The 20,642-nt window shown below is 37.1% G+C and overlaps 1 protein-coding gene and 1 long non-coding RNA gene across 2 annotated transcripts; both read left to right on the forward strand.

Annotated features, from left to right (window-relative positions):
- On the forward strand, positions 1–1,143 carry SOUL-1 (SOUL heme-binding family protein). The gene has a single exon (XM_088967134.1). The coding sequence runs from the start codon at positions 333–335 to the stop codon at positions 945–947; it is 615 nt and encodes a 204-aa protein (XP_088823260.1). The 5' UTR covers positions 1–332; the 3' UTR covers positions 948–1,143.
- Positions 1,144–2,684: 1,541 nt separating this feature from the next.
- LOC148870730 (uncharacterized) lies at positions 2,685–8,419 on the forward strand. The gene is made up of 4 exons (XR_016106480.1): positions 2,685–2,918; positions 3,311–3,452; positions 8,073–8,117; positions 8,244–8,419. It is a non-coding gene; the product is annotated as an uncharacterized LOC148870730 (long non-coding RNA).
- The last annotated feature ends 12,223 nt before the right edge of the window (positions 8,420–20,642 follow it).

Below are 20,642 nucleotides of genomic sequence, written 5' to 3' on the forward strand. Positions count from 1 at the left end.
TCGAAGGTCAAAACATGAGTCGTGGAAGCTCTGAGTCCACAAAAACCATCTGATGATTCCCGCCTCTCATCCCAAACATATCCTCTCCTTCTGAGAGATTCATATACAGTGAATACTTGAATCCCAAGAAACCGACCAGGAAATCTCATCTTCTCCGTCACTCCCTCTTTATAAAGACCAGACACTCCACCGCTCTTTCAGCTTCTGTACTGCTGCGGCAATCTCAATTTTCAATCCACACGTAGAAAGTCATTCTGTTTCTTAAAAAGCTCGCTTTCAATTCAAGTGCCCCGCTCTCTCTTCACTCTACCTCTTCGATTTCAATAAGAAAGATGGGTTTGGTCTTTGGGAAAATCACTGTGGAAACACCGAAATTTGAAGTTCTCCAATCCTCCACAGACTATGAAATTCGGAAGTACTCTTCCTCAGTGGTGGCAGAAGTGACTTACGACCCGTCGGAATTTCGAGGGAACCCTGACGGCGGCTTCACTGTTTTAGCCAACTACATTGGCGCTTTGGGCAAACCACAAAACACAAAGCCTGAAAAGATTGCAATGACAGCTCCCGTTATAACCCAAACTTCGGAAACCACTGCTGAGAAGATTGCCATGACAGCACCGGTCGTCACCAAGAGCGGTGAAGACGGTGAAAAGAAGATGGTGGCGATGCAATTCGTGTTGCCGTCCAAGTACTCCAAGGCAGAGGAGGCTCCGAAGCCAACTGACGAGAGGGTGGTGATCAAGGAGGAAGGGGAGAGGAAGTACGGGGTGGTGAAGTTTTCAGGAGTGGCAACAGATAAGGTGGTGGAGGAGAAAGTGGAGAAGCTAAAGCAAAGCTTGGAGAGAGATGGGTATAAGATTACTGGGAAGTTCTTGCTAGCAAGGTATAATCCACCTTGGACTTTGCCTCCTTTGAGGAGAAATGAGGTGATGATTCCTATTGAGTAGTGAGTTTGGTCCAGGCTCACTCCTTATCTTTGTAAAGCGTGACTTTTGGGTTTTGCTTCTCTAGAGGTTGTCTGTGTAATCAGATCAGGAAAAAAATCATTAAACCTTTTTAGATCTTGTGACATGATTGAAAAACTGATTGTATGGCAGAAATAGGTTTCTGTCTCTTAAACAGAAAGATTTATTTGTTTCCCTATATGTGTCACAAGGACTTCAATGTGAGTCAGTTCCACCCAGGATTAAAATTTGTAACTTATGCGGCAATAGTCTGATGTGATTAACTTTTCTAAAAGTGTAAGCCTGTAAGGGCCCTTTGATTAAACTTTTAAACTAGGTCGACTCTTTGTCTAATTGAATTAAGTTGGTACAGAATTGAATACCCCAGAATTAAGAAATTGCCACCGGAAAAAAAAAGAGTTTTTGGATAACATATTCAACCATTGAAATGCTTTTTGCAGTTCGAGAGCTGTAACTCAACATTTTCTATTATTTGGTCGTAGCCCCTGTTATTCATTTGGAAAACCTCATGGGGTATGCTGAATTGCTGATCACTTATCGTTTGCAAACTTAGGATCTGGCTAATTCCATAGAATGGATTATCACTCTGATTCTAATCAGGATCTTTAGACATGCCTACTCAGGCTACTCAGCCACCTATATTTACTTAAACATTTTCTTTTTCCGCTGCTTTGGCTAAGAGTGTAAAAGGCATATGTATTGACATAAATGCGAATTTGGCCAAAAAAAACGTATGAATGCAAATTTGGTTTGGTTTTGCATGATAAATTTTGTATGGTGTTTAGTTGTCATATGGGTACAAACAAGGATTATAAGACTGAACCATACCTATTTTACATTGATCAATTTTGACTCTCGTTTTGAATGCAAAAGCGACGTCCTATTCTTCTTATCAAACAATTGCAAAACTGAATTGGATTACAAATATATTTTGGTTCTACATTTGCAATCTTACCAAACACACTCTTGAGTCATGGTTTTGAAGGCTCAACTCTTGAGCCATGAACCAATAAGGACTGGCTCGTTGGTGTGTTAACTGGTTTGTTCTAGTGTTGATATGGAATCAAGTCCCACAACTAGCAATTTGGGAAAAAAAGGCCAAGGGGAAGTTATTAATGGCACATAGCACCGAATACCCAAAAAAAAAAAAGGAAAGAGTTATGGAGCATACGCTGTGACAAGAGTTTAAGCATCAAGGTCTTGGTTTGAGGCTCTGACCCTTGTTAGACCAGGCATACGTGTCATGCCTCAAGGCTTATGCTACAAAAGATATACTGTATAGGCCAATATAAGGGCATGTTCGTTTGCTCTGAAGTCTGATATCTGAATGTGTAATAATTACACTATAAGAAAAACAGTATAAGGCGGCGGTTTAGAGCCAGTGCTCTTTAAGACCACCGTCTTGGAGAGAGCTAAGGTGGGTTCTCAAAAAAACTGCTACTTGCTAAACTAAGGGCCTGTTTGGTGCGTCTTTCCGCATGGAAAGATGTACGTCCGCCAAACTATCTTAAGGCTGCCTAGGTCTTATGTCAAAAGCTCAAATGCATCTTTTGACTGTCAGCTCTACAAATAAACCTTCTAAAAAAAACCCCAAACGGGCCCTAAATTAAATGAAAACAAAAGCTGTGCGGCGGTCTTTGGCACCATGCACGAGGGTTTATTGTTTGAACCGGATTTGAGCCGGTCTAAAACCTAAAATGCCAAAACCTTTGGATTCCCGAGTTTGATCTTCTTTTTGTTTCCGCAACTCACGTCCTCTATCTCCTTTCCCTCGTCTTTCTACTGCTGTTGCTGGTACTCATCTCTAGTGTTTTTGATTCCCTCTTTTTTTTCTCTAAACTCTCGAGGGTTTTTTGTTGATATTACGCCTTCCACTTGCCATTACGAGTAATAACATGGATGGATTCGACATGGCTGATCTCGGCGCTGCCCTTTCTCCTGCTGCTACTGCCGGTAAAGCAAAACTGGCTTTAACTCTAACCCCTCTCTCTGTTTGTCCGACTCCTGCTGCTATTGTGTATTGCTATCGTTTGTATTTTGTTGCTGCTGTTGTTTATTCCTTTTTTTTTTTAAGATTTCAAGCAAGAACAAATTGCTCTAGTTAGCTCAAAATTCAATTCAAGACTAGTACCAGATTAGGAAGGTCCAAAAGAGATTTTCCTGTAGTCCATCTATTTTGTTAGTTTAGTTTCTAGAGATATTTTTTTTAAGAATTTATCATTAGTTGATTTATATGCATCGTTACCTTTTGATTCTCCTAATATTGGTACTTATTCATTAAGTCTATTTATTAAGGCATTGATCTGTCTCTGTATTTCCTAGTTTAATGTCCTAAAATTTTTCAGGACATTGAGGTGAACAACCGGAAGGTTAAGGTGCATTGTGGCAATGCCTCCGTATTTGAACGCTTACCTGATTGTGTCAAAATTTAAGTGGATACAGGAACTCCTTTGGCTTCAGAAATGTGTTTGTGAGTGGTTTTGAAAGGTAGAATTTGCATACCTTCTTTCTGCAGCTTAGATCCAATACAAGTCTTTGTTTTCCAACAATACGTACAACATCTTTGAGCTTTTCAAGGTCCATTTGTCCATCTTTGAAAACATAATGCCATAAAAATCAGCCTGGATTAATCTCTCACACCAAAATTACTGTTCCATATACAGTAATTAAGTACTTAACAAAAAGAAGAAAACGCACACACACATAATATGAAGTGGCTGCTGTCCAGTATCAACCTGGATTAATCTCTCACACACCAAAATTTCAATAAATAAGTACAGTTTTCGCAACAACAGGACTTCCAAGTCAAAGACAGAATACCATGCGATAGCATCTCAACCATATGAGAGAATTAGATGAGGGAGGGGAATTCAGTCAGTCATCAGAAGTAGATAGTAATCATCATCTTACCCGGATAGGCATGCAAAGCCTCAATTGCTGCTGACATACTCAATGCATCTGCTCCCAACATTATTACATTACCACCTGTAAGTCCATCCTGTTTGTACAGGTTTGCATATTCTGCTGCTGAGTTATCTGATTCAAAATTTGTTATAAGACTTGACTTGTCCTCTTTCAAATCCCGGAGGGTAGATCCAACAATTTGTTTCACTTTTCCCTGAAAATTTTGAAGTTAAAACAGGAAAAAAGAAAGGGAAAAAAATGGTGATTCCGGATCACAGTACTTTAAAAATACCAATCACATTAGAAGTTTAACAAGTAGTAGCTAATAAGATCCTACAAAGAGGTTAAGTGATAGAAAGAAATGGTTGATCAACTCTACTTTGTAGGTAGACAGTTCGATCACTGACTCTAACTGCGGTCACAGCATACTTGAACTTGAAGTATGGCTATCGAATGACTGTACCAGAACTAATGCCTGTGAGGAAAAACTTTATGAGTGGTCCATTTACAATCTTTTATTTGGAACTTTCCTTTTTCCATTATCCTGAGTTTGTATCATTTGAACAATTTGGATTGATTTACAAGGAAGAACAGAATGATAGCAGTATTCAGTGAAAAATGTTAAACATTCATGGCTGCTCCATTATAACCTGACCCCCAAGGATGGGAAGAGCCTTCAAGGGAACAATGAAAGATCTGATTGCTACATTTCAGGCTCAGATGGTGAGAGTACAGCAACAAGGGGCAGAGATATTGGCCCTACTATAAGGCTTTAAGGTAGGAGACTTTTCGAGCCTAGAGAGTAGATGGAAGGACCATGAAAATTTAGAAGCTACATTCTACATACAGGGATTCCAAATCTGCTACCAAATCAGATGCATAAACATGTGAATTGCTGATACATCTGGTAGCAGTACAGATCTAGGCTTTGTGGACCGGTATTCCTAAGTGCACATATACATACATACATACATACATACATACATACATACATAGTAGACTGGATACAGATCTAGCTGTGGCATTTTTTTTAGCCCAAAGTGGTCACTTGAAATCCATGTTCTCACTCTTGTCAGCCCAAGATTTTACCATAAAACCAAATAATGGGGTGTGTGTGTAAAATTATTGGATGACACACTTGTATATTATAAACAAGCTTTAAATCTCAAAGCTTTGATCTCCTTATAGCTCCTCTTATAATAGGATGCTGAGAAGGGAACCTGGTTTCAGCATCTTAAGTAGTAAGATTTAAGCTAGCTCCATTCTACCCATTGTGGAGGTCCTGGTCTTGCTTGAGAAGACTTTACCAGTGGATAAGTAGAAAGAAATAGGAATTGAAATACCAAATCATGGTTCTGATGCTAACCTGTTTATGAGCAGAAATTTGTTCAAACATCAAAGGTTGAACATTGGGCTGTTGTGAACTTCTTAGCTTACATACACAGTCTTGTTAGAGATCTAATCAAATGTGGGGAACAAAAAGGAATTGAGATACCAAATCAGGGATGGTGTCGGCGAATCACAATTCAACCAAGTCCTGAACATTGAACTGGGTCAAATCATTGAGATTACTTTTGCTAAAACAACTGCCCCTTTTGTCAACAGTTTTGGAAAGAGCCTCTGACGAAATGGATATAAGAACTTTTTCTCTGGTTCTCTTTTTATTGTTTTCAGGCCTGCAAGTTCCTAGATGAGAAGTGAGCTCCAAAGTTCATGGTGATTGTTGCACGGAAAAGTCACCACACCCCATGTGAACTGTGGCGCCATAAAATGCTTTGAAATTTACTAGTTTATCTGGATTCAAAATGATATGTCATAAAGTGGCATACTATTTGTCCATGGGATAAATGCAGAAATTTGCTGTCTTCAAGTATGGCATGTTCTAATATGCATGCCCGCAAAAAGCAGCGAATTTCCATTTTATAAAGATCCAACTATCCATCCCTTCAGCCCTCCCAATGGTCGAATTTCCTAGGCTTCATGATAACGTGAGCAGTTCCATGTTCTTCTGCTAGATTGGGGCACAGGGTTATTTTGTTAGAATGTGTGGTTGTGTGTGAGTGGGTCTAAAATCATGGCTCATGTGGAACAATTATGGAGCTTCCACTTCTTCCTGAGGTAGAAGTGGAGCTTCTTTATTTTCCAGTGGGGTATCTTGAGATAGTGTGGCAGTCTAGTACAACTTACCTGCTCCTGATTTTATTCGAATGTTTGGGCCCCTCTTCTATTTGCCTCCTTGACTAATGCTTGCTGCTACATTTGGCTGTCCATGTTTGACAGCCTGGGCTTTCCATAGGCTCTCTGTGTGAAACATAAGCCCACAGCCATGCATCCAGTGCCTTTACCATTAGTCCATTACATGGAGTTTGTGTGGATTAACATGTCATGCAAACATAGCCCTGTGGACAGCACAGGCTGTCAAATGTGGACGGTTATGTTGTTTTCACAATGTACATGCAACTATGCAACGTCTCTTTAAGTAGTATGATTTAAGCAAGTTGTATTAAGCTGAATACGCTCTCTAGTTGGAGAAGTTATACTAGAAACTAATCTAATGGTTACTGATTGTTCACTAGTGGCAGATATCTAGCATGATTGGTTGAGATACATATGACATGTTGAAACTATAATACATTTTTGCAATTTTTTCATTTTATGTCTTTCTTTGGGGTTCTAATTGGTTATGCTGATTTACTGAAATACTGTTATAACCAGCCCACTTATTTGTGCAATTTCATAAGCTGACTTAAGACATGTTGTCAACATTGTGATGTTTCAGTAGTGTGCGAGATAAGGGTTTGCATTGGGGTTGACTGTTGTAGTTGGTGCTATTCCTAGCATTAGAGTGGAGTCTTTGATGAAACTAATAGTTAATTTGTTAGAGGTCTCTTCTTCAATGAAGGGTCCGGCAAGTGCATGCTAAATCATGCTTTGAAGAATACTGGTATATAGTTGCCACTCTCTGCGTGTGATATTTTTCAGTTCCTTCTTTATGCAATTTCAGGAAGCAAGGGATTGTCTTTTAGGTCGTCTATTTGCTTATGTCTCTCTTGTCCGATCTGCGTGAGTAGCTCAAGAGTGGGTTTCCAATAAAAATACTCCTCTTGTCAAGGAGGAGCTCTTGCTGCTATCAAGTATCTATACCTGATTTTTGCATAAATCCATGAAGTAGCTATTGACAAATTTCGTGTCTTGAATTAACACAAGATATGGGGCCAAATTATACATAAGAATTTATAATAGGGCTGAGTTAACATGTTTTATACAAAGCCCTCTATATAAATTAGTTAAATATCTTTTGGTCATTTGCAATAAAAAATTGCTGTCCCTTGACAGATCAGATCAGTGAAATGGGACTTGTGTATCTAAATCTATTACTGTTGGAATAAGGCTTTATAGATATGATTAAGTTGGAATAATTTTGCTTCAAGTTTTACTTTGTTCCCTTTTTACTTGTGGAATGGCAGTTTGGAGAATAGAAAAGGAGCTTAATGGATTGATGTGGGTGGAGGAATGGCATAGAACTGAATGCCTAAGGGGTGCAACTTGGGTAAGCCTGGGTTAGGCATATGTTAAAATTTGAAAGGGCTTGGTCTGAGGGCCTGGTTCTAATGCAGTGGAGTTTCTTTAAATTGGGTAACCAATTTGCTGGACCCCTTTGAATGAGTTGTATCATGGCTCAGAGAATGAGTTGCATAACCATTCCCCAGAACCAAATTCTCTCTTTCAACCCCTTGTCTTGCTAACCATCTGCCAGCCCATTGCAGTTCTATAAGTCCACTGAACAACAACAAACCTGTCCCTTTTTAGCTCGGGAATCTCCCTCATGATGTGCCTGTACTACCAAGGACGTCTTCATTACAAACCCACTCTACCACCACTTTTAAATCCTCTTCAATGATGTTATTCGTTAATTTGGTTCTTTTGACCAGCTTCAACCCTTGTAATACCCTAGGATTTCAACTCTAACTGCATCCCCTATCTGTACTAACATTTGTAGGATCTCACAGATAATATAACCTTTTATGCTTAGGAATGCTCTAGTCAAATTTTCAAGGATGATTTAACACCTCAATCCATTAACATTTCCCATTCTATCCATGCAATTCATTTTTTAAATTGTTTATTAGTTGCATTTTTTGAATTGTCATCAGTTGCAAAATTTTGATGTTATAAATAACTTAAATCAACATTCTTTTGTAGCTCAAGTGTCAAACATCCAAGTTGGCTAAAGTTAGCCCTTACAAAGTGAGAAAACAATATTCTTTTAAAGATTTTCACTTCATTTTACTTGATCTGTATTTTGAGCATTGACCAATTTTTTATTGATAAACATAATCCATTCCCTAACAATTTATATGGTATGGTTTGCAGGTTCAACCATTATGTTAAATGGATTTGCATTGGAAGATATGTTATCTTATCTTGGAAATTGGATTTTTTTTTTAATTCCTTGTACTTTTATACATCAATTGGATATTGTATTTAAACAATTTGTTTTGGATATTATAATAATAAATAATTCATTTAATAGATTTTTGTTTTAATTACATTTTTTATGTATCTCATTATCAATTGTCATGAGATTTGTATCAAACAAGTATTAAATTGAGATTTGTCATGGAATTAAGCTAGTAGAAATAAAAAAATCAAAGCCGGTGGTCATGCAACTGTCGGCTTAGCCATAAACAAGCTATAAGGTAACGGTCAAATAGGACCTAAGCCGGCAGCTTAGGCTGCCACCTAAGAAGTCAACTAGAGTTTTCATTGGCCTAAGGTGGTGGTCAAATAGAACCTAAGCCTGTGGTTTAGACTGCCACTTAAAAAGGTAGGTAAAATTTTGATTGACCTAAGGTGGCAGTCAAATACGATCTAAGCCGGCGGTTCTGACGTAGTACCACTGCTTTAGAGTTAATTGAACCGTTTCGGATCGACCTTTAAGGGCGACAGTCTTTTATGTCTAAGCCGACGGTCTTGACCTAAGCCAGCAGAGGTTTAGGGGGCAGACTAAAGACCGCTGCCTCAGATCAAAGCTGGTAGTCATGATATATTGGTGTCCATGAATTTTTCTTTCCTTTGAATTTTGAATACGGAGAATGTTATTCTGAAATTTGAAAATTATCAAATATCCATTTTAACCCCATATATGAGAGTTTTTGTTTGTTTTTTTGGAGATTTAATTGAAAAATAAAAAGTTGTATGGTTGCACTTTAAGAGATAAGAGATAAGAGGAAAAGAACAAACCCTTAATCTTTCATGTAAAATGCTATTTTTTAGTGGGGAGGCTTGAATCACCTTAAAATAAGTTATATGACATATAATACACATTATTTTAAAGTACCCTTAAGATTTTTGATAATTGACAAATCCTTTCTTACTATTAACGTTCATTAACAGAAATGTGAAAAAAACTATTTTACCCTTCATTCATCTTTAAATTTTCAAAAATAATTTAAAGCCTTTAGGTAACCATTTCAAAGACTGGTGTGTTATCACTAGACAAGATGGAGTAAAATACAATCACCAATTGAAATATAGAGAGATTCAAATACCAGTGGTTTTTTTTTTTTTTTTTTTTTTTTTTTTTTTTTTTTTTAACAATGCCTATGGGAGGACAGGAATTTCAGTACCGTGTACAGAAACATATTACCCACTTCCAAATATATTTTGGTTCTACATTTGCAGTCTTATCAAACACATTCTTGACTCATGGTTTTGAAGGCTGAAGTCTTGAGCTATGAACCAATGAGGGTTGGCTCGTTGATGTACTAGCTGATTTGTTCCAGCGTTGATATAAAATCAAATCCCACAACCAACACTTTAGAAAAAAGAACTCAAGAGGAAGTTATTAATGATGTATAGCACCGAATACCAAAAAAGAAAAAAAAAAAGCCTCGAGTCATAAAACATATGCCGTGACAAGGGTTTAAGCATCAGGGTCTTGGTTCGTGGCTCAGAGCCTTGTTAGACCAGGCATACGTGTCATGCCTCAAGGCTTATGCTATGAAACATATACGTATAGGCCAATATAAACCTTTCACGTAAAATGCTATTTTTTAGTGGGGAGGCTTGGATCACCTTTTCTCAGAATGTTAGGACAGGGTTTTATTAGACTGAAAATACAGGGGAGGATTTTATATTTCAAGCCTTCTTTTCTTATATGTTATTTTAAGTTATATTTTATAAATATAACACTTATAATATAAAATAAGTTATATATAATACTCTTCTTTAAATTAACACTTATATGTTATTGTCTTAGAATAAGTTATATGACATCTTAAAGTATCTTATCTTTTATGACAATTGACAAATATACTCTTCTTTAAATTTTCGAAAGTAATTTAAAGCCTTCAAACAACCATTTGAAAGACTGGCATGTTATCATCGGACAAGATGGAATAAAATGCAATCATGAAATATTTTTTTAACTGTTTTTTCCTTTTTGTCTTTCATTTGAGTATAATAAGAAATGTGAAAATGAGGGAGAAAATAGAGAGATTCGAAAACCGGTGGCTTTTTTTTTTTTAATTTTATATACAATGGCTAGAGGAGGAGAAAAAAAGAGATTTGAATAGTTCCTTGCCCTGTGAGCTGTGGCCAACATTGAATACGGAATTGCAAGGGGTTTCAGTACCCACTTCCTAGGTGAAAGTTTGTAGTGAAGAAAGTATATCATGAATCAAGGCAAGGAATGAGAGAATTCATTGCTGAGATTGTTACCATTGGTCAATTACGACACTAGAACTTAGTACAACTCTTATAGGTTATTGTTGGCGTAAAGGAGAGCTTCTGTTAGTGTACGAATCATCAAAGGGATAATGTCCACACTATTTTATCTACATAAAAATTGGGAGAAGATTGTTGTTCACATAGATGTAAAATCTGACAATGTCTTATTAGATAGATAGAGAATTTAATGGTAGGTTAGGGGATTTTGGGCTCTCAAGGTTATATAATTACAGACCGATCCTCAAACAACACATGCGATGAAGACACTAGGTTATCTTCCACTAGAAATCTCTAGAACTAGTAGCTTTTGGTGCTTTTATGCAAGGTTTTTAAAAATGATTCGGACAACGAATCGGTCAGGGTCCGGTTCCTAGGTCGAATGGTCCGACTGTTTGAACCGAACGGTTGGCCTATTCAAACAAAGAAAATTTAAAAATTAAAAAAATAAAAAATGGTCAAAACCATCGAATGATTCAAACACCCGGGTCAGTGATTTGTTGACCAAATCAACATTTTTTTGGTAAAAATCCGGTTTTGGGAAAAAATGGAACTGGTCACTTGACTGGTTCCTGGGTTTTTCGGTCTGGTCCGATTTTGAAAACCATGCTTTTATGTTCATAGTGACGTGTGGGAAAAAGGCCTATAGAACCACTAGTATCTAATGATGAAGATCTTATTTTGGTTAAGGGTAAATTTCTTAAATTACCCTTATGGTTTAGCTAATTGACTAAGTGTGTCCTTATTGTTTCTAAATTGACTAATGATTGTTCGTACTTTTTCTAACAATTGACTAATACTTCCCTCACCATTAATGTTTGTTATAAACCATTCAAATGTGTATCATGTCACTATTATAACTTCAAAAAATACACAACTTACCTTTATTATAACTTCTAACACCGGCATCAACTCCAACGCAATATCTCATTGTCCCCTTTAGCACCAGGAATATCTCATTGGATGGCCAGTGTCTCCCAAGGTTTGGAATGAGCATCCACATAACGGCTGGTTCGCTGGTTCAGAAGAGCGTCTCCGGCACCAGCACTGAGTTTGAAAAGAATTTTCAAAATAAAACCCAACTCCGAACCCTCTTTCTTAGTGAGATTAGCCGGAAAGCTGAGAAGTGACCAGAGCAGCTGAGTGAAGAACCAAAAGAAGAAAAAGAGGACGAGAGATCAGCATTGCCGGAAAGTTGGTCGAAGATTAACTTTGCTCTGAAACTTCGGGCAAGTGGGAATCGGAAGAATGGAGTCTAATTGGAAAACATGAGAGGTTTGGTTGGAGTCTTGAAAATATAGCAGAAGAACATGAATTATTCTTCTGTTCAGCTCAGCCCTAGCTCCAGAGAGAGAAAGTTGTACGATCAATCCTGTTTGCTTAATTACTACAATCAATCCTGATTTTTTTCTACCCACTACTCTCACCTAATGGTATCTGGTTTCACTCGATGCAGAAACCATACGCATGTTAATGTCGCATTTTGTGAGTATTTGATACTACTAGCTTGCGTTGATTGGTTGCAGAGAATATCTATTATTTTTATGAACTTCCAACTTTGAAAACATAATTTTGACCTATTGAAATCGGGTTATCTTCTTTTCTCGTCACTAAATCTGTTATCATAGGCACTACTTTTTAAAATGAGTTTAGTTTCCTCTTCTACTGCCACGCCCAAATCTTCCACCTACCTTTTGATGGTGTCCACCCTTACTTCCTGAAACTAAGCTCATCAACAAATCCTATTGCAACGTTTTCTATTGGCACACTCAATTAACAGTCGAGCTCTTTCCCAAATTCTCTTCGTCTCACCTTTTCCACCAAAATTCAAAGTTGGGTCTTCGGTAACATGAACTGGTAGCATATCTGTAATCTGATACTCTGGTATGAATTTATGCTCTTATGTTTTAAGCCATTAAATAGTAGTTCTTTTCAATTCACCACAGAGTGGAGTTTCTAGGTTTGAAAGGCTAGGATTTTGATGAACCAATATCTATTTTCCTTTTTCTCTGTTTTATTTTGGAAATTTGAAGAAGAATAAAGGGCAAAATAGTCTTTTTAGTCTTTTTGTTAATGAACACTAACGGTAAGAGAAGTATTAGTCAATTGTCAAAAATAGTAAGAGTAACTTTAGTCAATTTTCAAACAGTAAGGGTACACTTAGTCAATTAGCTAAACCATAAGGGAAGTTTAAGAAATTTACCCTTTAATTAATTGGGTACTGTCATTTTGGAGAGGGACAATTCTTGAGACAACAGATCCATTTTTTTTTTTTTTTTGGCAGGGGGTGGGGGGGGGGGTGATTATGTAGTTGAGGAGATAGATTTGGTATTGAAGCTTGGCCTTCTTTGCTGTAATTCAATTCCAACTACTAGGATGACCATTTAGTCAATTTTCAAACAGTAAGGGTACACTTAGTCAATTAGCTAAACCATAAGGGAAGTTTAAGAAATTTACCCTTTAATTAATTGGGTACTGTCATTTTGGAGAGGGACAATTCTTGAGACAACAGATCCTTTTTTTTTTTTTTTTGGCAGGGGGTGGGAGAGGGGGTGATTATGTAGTTGAGGAGATAGATTTGGTATTGAAGCTTGGCCTTCTTTGCTGTAATTCAATTCCAACTACTAGGATGACCATGTGACATGTACTGGAGTTTTTGAAGGGAGATGCTCTTCTCACAAATACATTGTCGAATAGTGCTAGTAGTTTTATGTTTGCTCATGGTGAAAGCTTCTATGAGTTTAGTATGTCCTGCCCTTCCTTGGGGATTACAAGCACTACAATCACTCAATAATCAGTTGTAGAGTTTCTTTGTACTTATATACTTTATTTTATGGGGATATATTCCAATACAAAGTTGTAAGAAGCTGTTCAAATGGTGTGAGCACAGGCCTCCACTAACCAAGCTGAACTCAGGTCGTTAGTAGAAATGTGGTTGATTTAATGAAGCAGCTTAGGCGTTTATTGTAAGGGTAAGTGGTTTACCCAAGTGTGTAATCAATTTTCTTTTGGGTTGTACTTTATCTTTACCAATTTTTTTATAAGCAAAGGATCCGTTGGAAACAACAAGAAATTAATGATACAAAATAAGACCCCTCATATAAGATATGAGTTATTCCTCGAAGGGAGGGGGTCTTGGGAATAAAATATGAGTTCTATTTACATTGGCCCTTTTAGCTATGTCATGAGCAGGGCCCACATCATTCTTGTTTACATACATCATATTTAATTCCACAAAAAAAAGAAAACACATACTTGATGTGTTCGAACAGTACCTATTCATTCCACATTATGTTTCCCGTGGTTCCTTTGAGATTTAGCAAAATTTCCTTTGCATCTGACAGGATGGTAGTTTGATTAATGCCCAACAAAATAAGTCTTCTTAGGCCTTGATGATTGCCCAAAGCTCATCTTCTGAGGCGTTAGAGGCCTTGTACTGTTGTCATTCTGCAATGCAAATATTATGTTTAAGACAATAAATACAAACCCGTAGAGGTTGAGCTAGTAGTTGTGTTCCAAGATTCGTCAACTATAACTACTGAGTGGGAGTTTAGGGATAGCTGATGAATGGGAAGGGAGGTGTGGTCATTTTGGTGATGAGATTGAACCCAGTTTGGAGCTATTTGAGACATAAGTGTTCACTTTTCTCATGACTTCAAGGGGGTTCGGGGACTTTCCTTTGAAGATCACATCATTCCCATAATCCCAAAGTGCTCTTAGAATGGCTAGCAGTCTAGCCATGGAGAAGTGTTGGAGATATTTTTTCTCGGGATTCCTTTCTAGCCACCAGGTTAGGAAGTCTGATGATCTTGATGCGATGAAGCTATCCGGATTAAAGCCAATTGGAGCCGTTAGCCACACTGCTCTCGCTAGAGAACATTCGAAGAAATGATGTACCTGAGTTTCTGGAGCATTTCCACAGAAAACACAAGAAATGTCCCTTGAGTGTCGCAGGAACCAGGTTGCCTGTTTCGTTTTGACCCTATTCATCAAGACTTTTCGGCCAAAGAGTTGACATAGAAGAGGAGATTTTGTGGCCCACAGCCTTGACCACTTGATTTGTTCTCTGGAATGACCCACTGTTTCAATTCCTGAGAAGCTCCTATAGGCCAAGTGGACTGAATAGTTACCATCCTTTGAATTCTCCCACAACCTCAGTTGAGGAGTCTTCAAAAACTTGGTGTAAGAGATGGGAGTTCCATTCTCCAAGAGTTGTGATGAAGTTTTTTACCATTCAACGCCTGTCAGTGGAGATTTGGGACTGTCGGATTTGAAGTTTATTGGTGGGGACCCCGGGAATCCAAGGGTACGTTTGGGAGTTTATTTTTGCTCCATCTCGTATCTTCCAACATAGGTGAGGGGTTAGGAGGTCTCTAACACTTAGGATGTTCCTCCACCATGGGAACATAAGCGTCCAGGCCAACAGAACCAAACCCATCCATACACAGTTCTGGACGCCCTTACAGAGGCTGTAGACGAAGTAGAGAACCTTCCCTCTGAGCCGGAAACGAGACGGCCGCAGAAGATGACCATGACCATCAAGCAGCATTCCCAAATCTGGAGACCCTATATCACTTGATTCTTGAGACGTTTTGTGATGAGGGAGGTGATCAAGCAGGTGATTATGATAAAGAAGGAGCCCCATTCGATTACAGATCTACAACCTATCTTCTTCTTCTTGCGGTTTTTCTCGAGTACTTCTTCCCCGTGCTCATCCTCCCAGAGAATCGTCTTCGTCGTCATTGTCGTCAGTGGTTGGTGGGGAGCCTTCCTTGGGATTAAGAGCTTCGACTAATTCAGAATCAGGGATGGTTTTGAGGCCAGTGGGTAGTTGATTTCGACAAAATGAGATTTAGGTGACGGAGGGTCCGTGTAGTTGCTGGAGTGTTAACGCTGTGGAGTGTGTTTTCTTCTCTAGCATTTAGCATTTGGGTCGTCGAGTGTTATTTCGAGAGATTGTATGAGTTTTGGATTTTTCCGGTCCATGACCAATACAACTTGGTCTCTGGTCGGCTTTCCCTTCTCTGGATTCTGCATCTGTCTCCGGCTCTCCTCTATTGTGAGAAAGATGAAAGAGATGGTATTCACTAATTCAGTCTTGTACTCCAGAACAACTTATTTATTAATAGTGAGAAAATAAAAAGTAAAAGCCGTGGAAAATTAGGGAAAAAGCTTGATGAATAGGAGCTCTCTCTTTCTCTCTGATGGACGACCTAACTTAGTACGAGGTGGAGGTATTTGTAGTGGTGAATCGATTCCAATCTTATAACGGAAATGAAAGGACATTTTGTATGAGGTTGTTGTAAAGGCCCACTGTAGGACCGCCAGAAATTTTTGTCAATGCTCGGGGATCCCGATTTAGCAATGGACCAGGTTAAACAGTTACTGGGCTCTATCTGTTGGTATGTAAGAACAATAAATTCCTAAAAAGATGGGCTTTGAAACAATGCAGACGGAGTGATAAGAGGGAAGAGGAGAGAGAATTTGTAGATGAGAAAAAATGGGAAATTTTGTATACTTAAATTTTTGCAAGTCATTTTTCTCTGTTTCTCTATTTTTTTTTTCCTTTTTTCCTACGAAACCAAAAATTTAATTTTACTTTGATTTTCATTTAGTTGTTTGCATCTCTTATTTGGAGTCATTGTTATTATTTTTTAGTTGCCAGTTGTCCAATTTTTAGGTTGATTTAATTTAAGCCATTCCTAGGCTTATGATTTTGCTGAGTGTAAGAGAATACACATGAAGTATGCACTCATTGTTCAAGGTATGACATCGTTTTATTTTCGTTGATCATTCTTTTTGCTTGAAATATTTGTCCATGCTCTATTTTGGTTGATTAATTTAATTTTAGTGTAAAAGTAATGATCAGGTGATCAAGGCTCATAGTTCTCACTTTTCAAATTTCCATAAAAAATTGCACTATTTTGGTTGGATTTTGATAAACTCTTGCGCTATTTTTTCCTTTAAACACTACCCCACCTTTTGTTGACCAAACATGTAAGATTAAGAGCATATGATTGATTTCTTTAGATATACTCACTGCATCAACATTTTAATTATATGACTAGACTTTTCATATTATTTCCTTTACGATATCTATATCTTGATATATCAGTTGAAAAGCAGAGTGTTCAAAGTATTTCTTGGAGAATGTGTATTACTATTTAGATGATTTACTAATGAGGTAAAATTAGAGGTGTAAATCGGGCTGTCACCCGCGGCCCAAGACAAAATTGGATTGGCCTAGCAGACAGCATGTGGACTGTGTCAGGCCTGATAAGGTCGTGCAAACTGTGCTGGGCCTAGGTTTCCAGTACATACATATTGTATTTATATATAGTATATAATATAAATAATTATTTTCAATTTTGTGATATTATTTTATTTAATTATTATATGTATAAACAATTGTATACATTAAAATTCATATAAAATAAAAATTTTAAGGGTTTTTTTCAATTTTTTTTTAAATAAGTCTTTCATGGCTTTGGCCTAGTCCAAGGCCTGGCCTGGGCCAAAGATCAGCCCAACCCGTGGCACGTCACAGGCCTGCATGGGCTTGGGCCTTGGGCCATGCCGGGTCGATCCCCCAAAATATCTCAAGAAAGAGAGACATAACCTACAGACTAGCACGGCACAGCCCAATATGGCCCGTTTTACATCTCTAGTTAAAATGGATATTGCATATTTGTTAGGTTGTTTATTGGGTTCATCTTCAGGTAGCTCTGGTTCTATGTAATTTGGCCTAAGAGCCTTCTATAGTTGGTGCTGTATGCTACATAGTGGCTATTAATTTGGTAGCCTAACGTTATATTTTTTAATAACACTCTCCACTTTGTGGTCCACCTAATCCTATATTAACCATTTGTTGCAGTCTTACAAATGTTGATCAATTGATATTGCCAAAAGTATCACAGGGCTGAACCTTGAAACCATATTAGACAAACAAGTTTTGTCATCCTGAATTGGCCGATAATTAATAACCATCTATGCTTTTTTTTTATTAATTGTAAAAAAATGTTTACATATTTGACATGTTACATGGTCTTATTATTGAGCCATCTCCGACTTTATTGGTATTTTAAACTTTAGAGGGCTCTCTTTTGTACCCATTCTTATGTTTACATCCTTTCTGCCAGTAGTCCTTTATCACATGTGTAAAACCCGCCCGGCTCAGCCCATGATCACTCCTCAACTCGCATCAGAGTGACTGAGTGGAGATAAGGATGGTAGACCATAGACGGACAGAAAACGGTGCTTTATTTGGTGCAACTATTATCGTAAGGATCCTAATCTGACGGTTTTAGTTTTGATTGCTTATATTTGATGCTGGTGTTTTACTTTTGATTTGGTTACGTAGGTCGTTGTACACATTATGTTTGTAACAGTTCCGTAGGGACTTTCTTCCCAAAGACGACACGACGAGGCTCAAGTGTCCGGGAGCGAGCGGATTAGCTGGAGAAAAAAACATATACATCCGGCTTAACTATTTATCACGGTTAAACACGTAGTGTTTAGTATAGTAGGGTCTCATATAAATTCATAGTGAAAACTGACGTAGGAATGGCAACAAGGTGGATTGGGGCAGGACACCTCCTTCTCGTTTCCGCTCTAAAGTCACGGCAGGGCAGGTTCGGGGTGGGGTCTAAGATAATTATTTAAAAATTATTTATTTTATGGATAATTTATACATAATATATAAGAATTTGGGATATTTTAGAATTGAAATTCAAAAATAAAATTATAAGATATTAAAATTTAAAAATTTAAAAAAAGAAATCAAAACCATCTTGTTGTTGTCAATTCTAAAAATAAATCAAAACCATCTTGTTTGAAAATAAATTGTTTCTTAAAATAAAAACACAATATATATATATATATATATATATATATATTTCTTGGTTGAGTGTGTATTTTGTTTTCAAAACTGAAACCAAAAACATGTTCTTCAATCTGGTTTCAAAAACATGTTTTCATCTGATTATTCAACATCACGTCCCATAAATCATATAATTTCTATACTAAAAATTTGTTTTTGTTTTAAAAACCAATAATCTATTGGTTCCAAAAACATGTATTTGGTTTTTGAAACAAAATCAATTTGTTTTTTCTTTGAAAACAAAAATAAAGTTCAAAAACACGCTTTATGTTTTATTTTTCTGCTGATGTAACAATTCCAAAAACAAATGAAAACAAAAACATTCCCGTTGTAGAACGCCCCTTTAAAAAGCCAACTCCCGTGTTCTAAAAATTGATATGGCTTCGTTGTTTTAAATTTTGGCTCCAGTTCTTTCATATTGATAATGAATTTGTGAAATTACGTATGTCACTGAAGTGTTCAGTCAGTGGCATGAGTTATTTATTACACCAAAATCTTCAAATGTTCAGACATACATTTTTACCCTATTGGCCTAGCAATTCAACTGTCCACTTTTCTGATAAATACTCAATTTTCTAGTTTTAAGCCCAGCTTTCACCCGACAAGAAATAAAAAAAAAAAAAAGAAAATCTGTAAGGCCACCGGATTACTATAATGTAATTCAATTTGAACAGAGAACTTCTAATTATAGCTGTTGATGGCTCTTCTACCTAAATGCTGTAATTACAACAGATGCAGATCTTAATGTGGTGAACTCGATAGATTCATGGTTGATACTACTTTGATGTTGATGAAAATGAGATTGTTTTCCCTAGTAAGCACACGAAAATGACGACTTGATCTAGAAAAATATTTCTTTTTTGCATTCACTAAGCAACCCCAATTCAATTTTTGGTGTCAACAAATACAGTAAGAACTCTGCTTTCAGTTATATCTGCACTTACCAGTTTCGGACGCACAAATCAAGTAGAACCAATCAGATATTGATGGATTTTGTGATAATGCTTAGAAAAATATTACTAAGGCGGAACAAATGATCTTCAATCCTAGAAATGCAATTTTGAAGATTGTGTTCAATTATGTTAAGTCTATCAATGGTTAACAAAAAGATTTAGAAAAAAAATTTCAAGAATGCTCCAGAAACAAACCCTAGCTGAAGATCGGAGCAGCATTTCTTGTAAGTTCTAACCAATTATTATATACAAATCCATGTAAAAACAAAAGGAGAAAGAAATCAAAGAAGCCGACCTGGAAAATTCTCTTTGATTTGTCCTTTGAATTGTGGTTTATCTGAAGAAATCAAAGAAAGATGTATGAGTCTCACTAGCGTGATCGACCAAAAACCAGGATCGTCTCACTTGTATTTGCTCGCGTTCGTTCGTGTTATGAGTCTCTCGCGCGCAAATTGGATGTAAAAGCTCCTATGAAAATACGAAAGTTGGAGCGCATTTGGTACCGTTTCGTGGAAAAGTAGGGATAGAAATGTCATTACAGGAAGAACAAGTGTGACCTCGAATACGCGGCAAATGGCAAGAGATATATGATTTTTTTTATTTTTTATTTTTTTTCGACTTCTGAGAGGAATGAAAAATCCATCACCATCGGCCACGGCCAGTTTGTTAAGAGTCAATTTACGTGTTTGTTAATGACAATGTTTTCAATCGGATCGGACCGGACGGTCGGATTGGAAAAACCGAGAATCGGTTTTGTTTTACTCAAAATTGTTATTTAGTAAAAAACTGTTGATTTAATTAATAAATCGCTGACCTGGGTGATTGAATTGTCAAACTATTTGACCTGAAAATGGTTTTTGGCCATTTTTTTGATTTTCTTTTAAATTTTTAATGTTTTGTCAGAAACTCAGAATGGACTGTCTGTTTGGACAAGACAGTTGGACCGTTCAACCCGAGAATCAGACTCAGAACAGTTCCTTGTCCGGTCCAGTTTTAAAACCTTGGTTAATGAATTGGCATATAATGAAAAGAACAGTGGCCATTTATTTAATAAATGTTATGTATTGGATTTGTCTTGGAAGAGGAGAGTGATTCATAAATGTTTATTTGCTTGTTTGACATATATATGCCATTAGAAGTTATTAGACGTTATATAAGCTTAACGGTAAACAAACGATGGGTATTGCAGGAAATACAAAAAAATTGTGTTTC

This window comes from Nelumbo lutea, chromosome 2 (genome assembly GCF_056320005.1).
Source record: "Nelumbo lutea isolate HS-2025 chromosome 2, American lotus-T2T, whole genome shotgun sequence".
Classification (NCBI taxonomy): Eukaryota; Viridiplantae; Streptophyta; class Magnoliopsida; order Proteales; family Nelumbonaceae; genus Nelumbo; species Nelumbo lutea.

Bases quoted from the DNA above. Each gene is read 5' to 3' on its own strand.
- SOUL-1 (XM_088967134.1), top strand. From the start codon at position 333: ATGGGTTTGGTCTTTGGGAAAATCACTGTGGAAACACCGAAATTTGAA.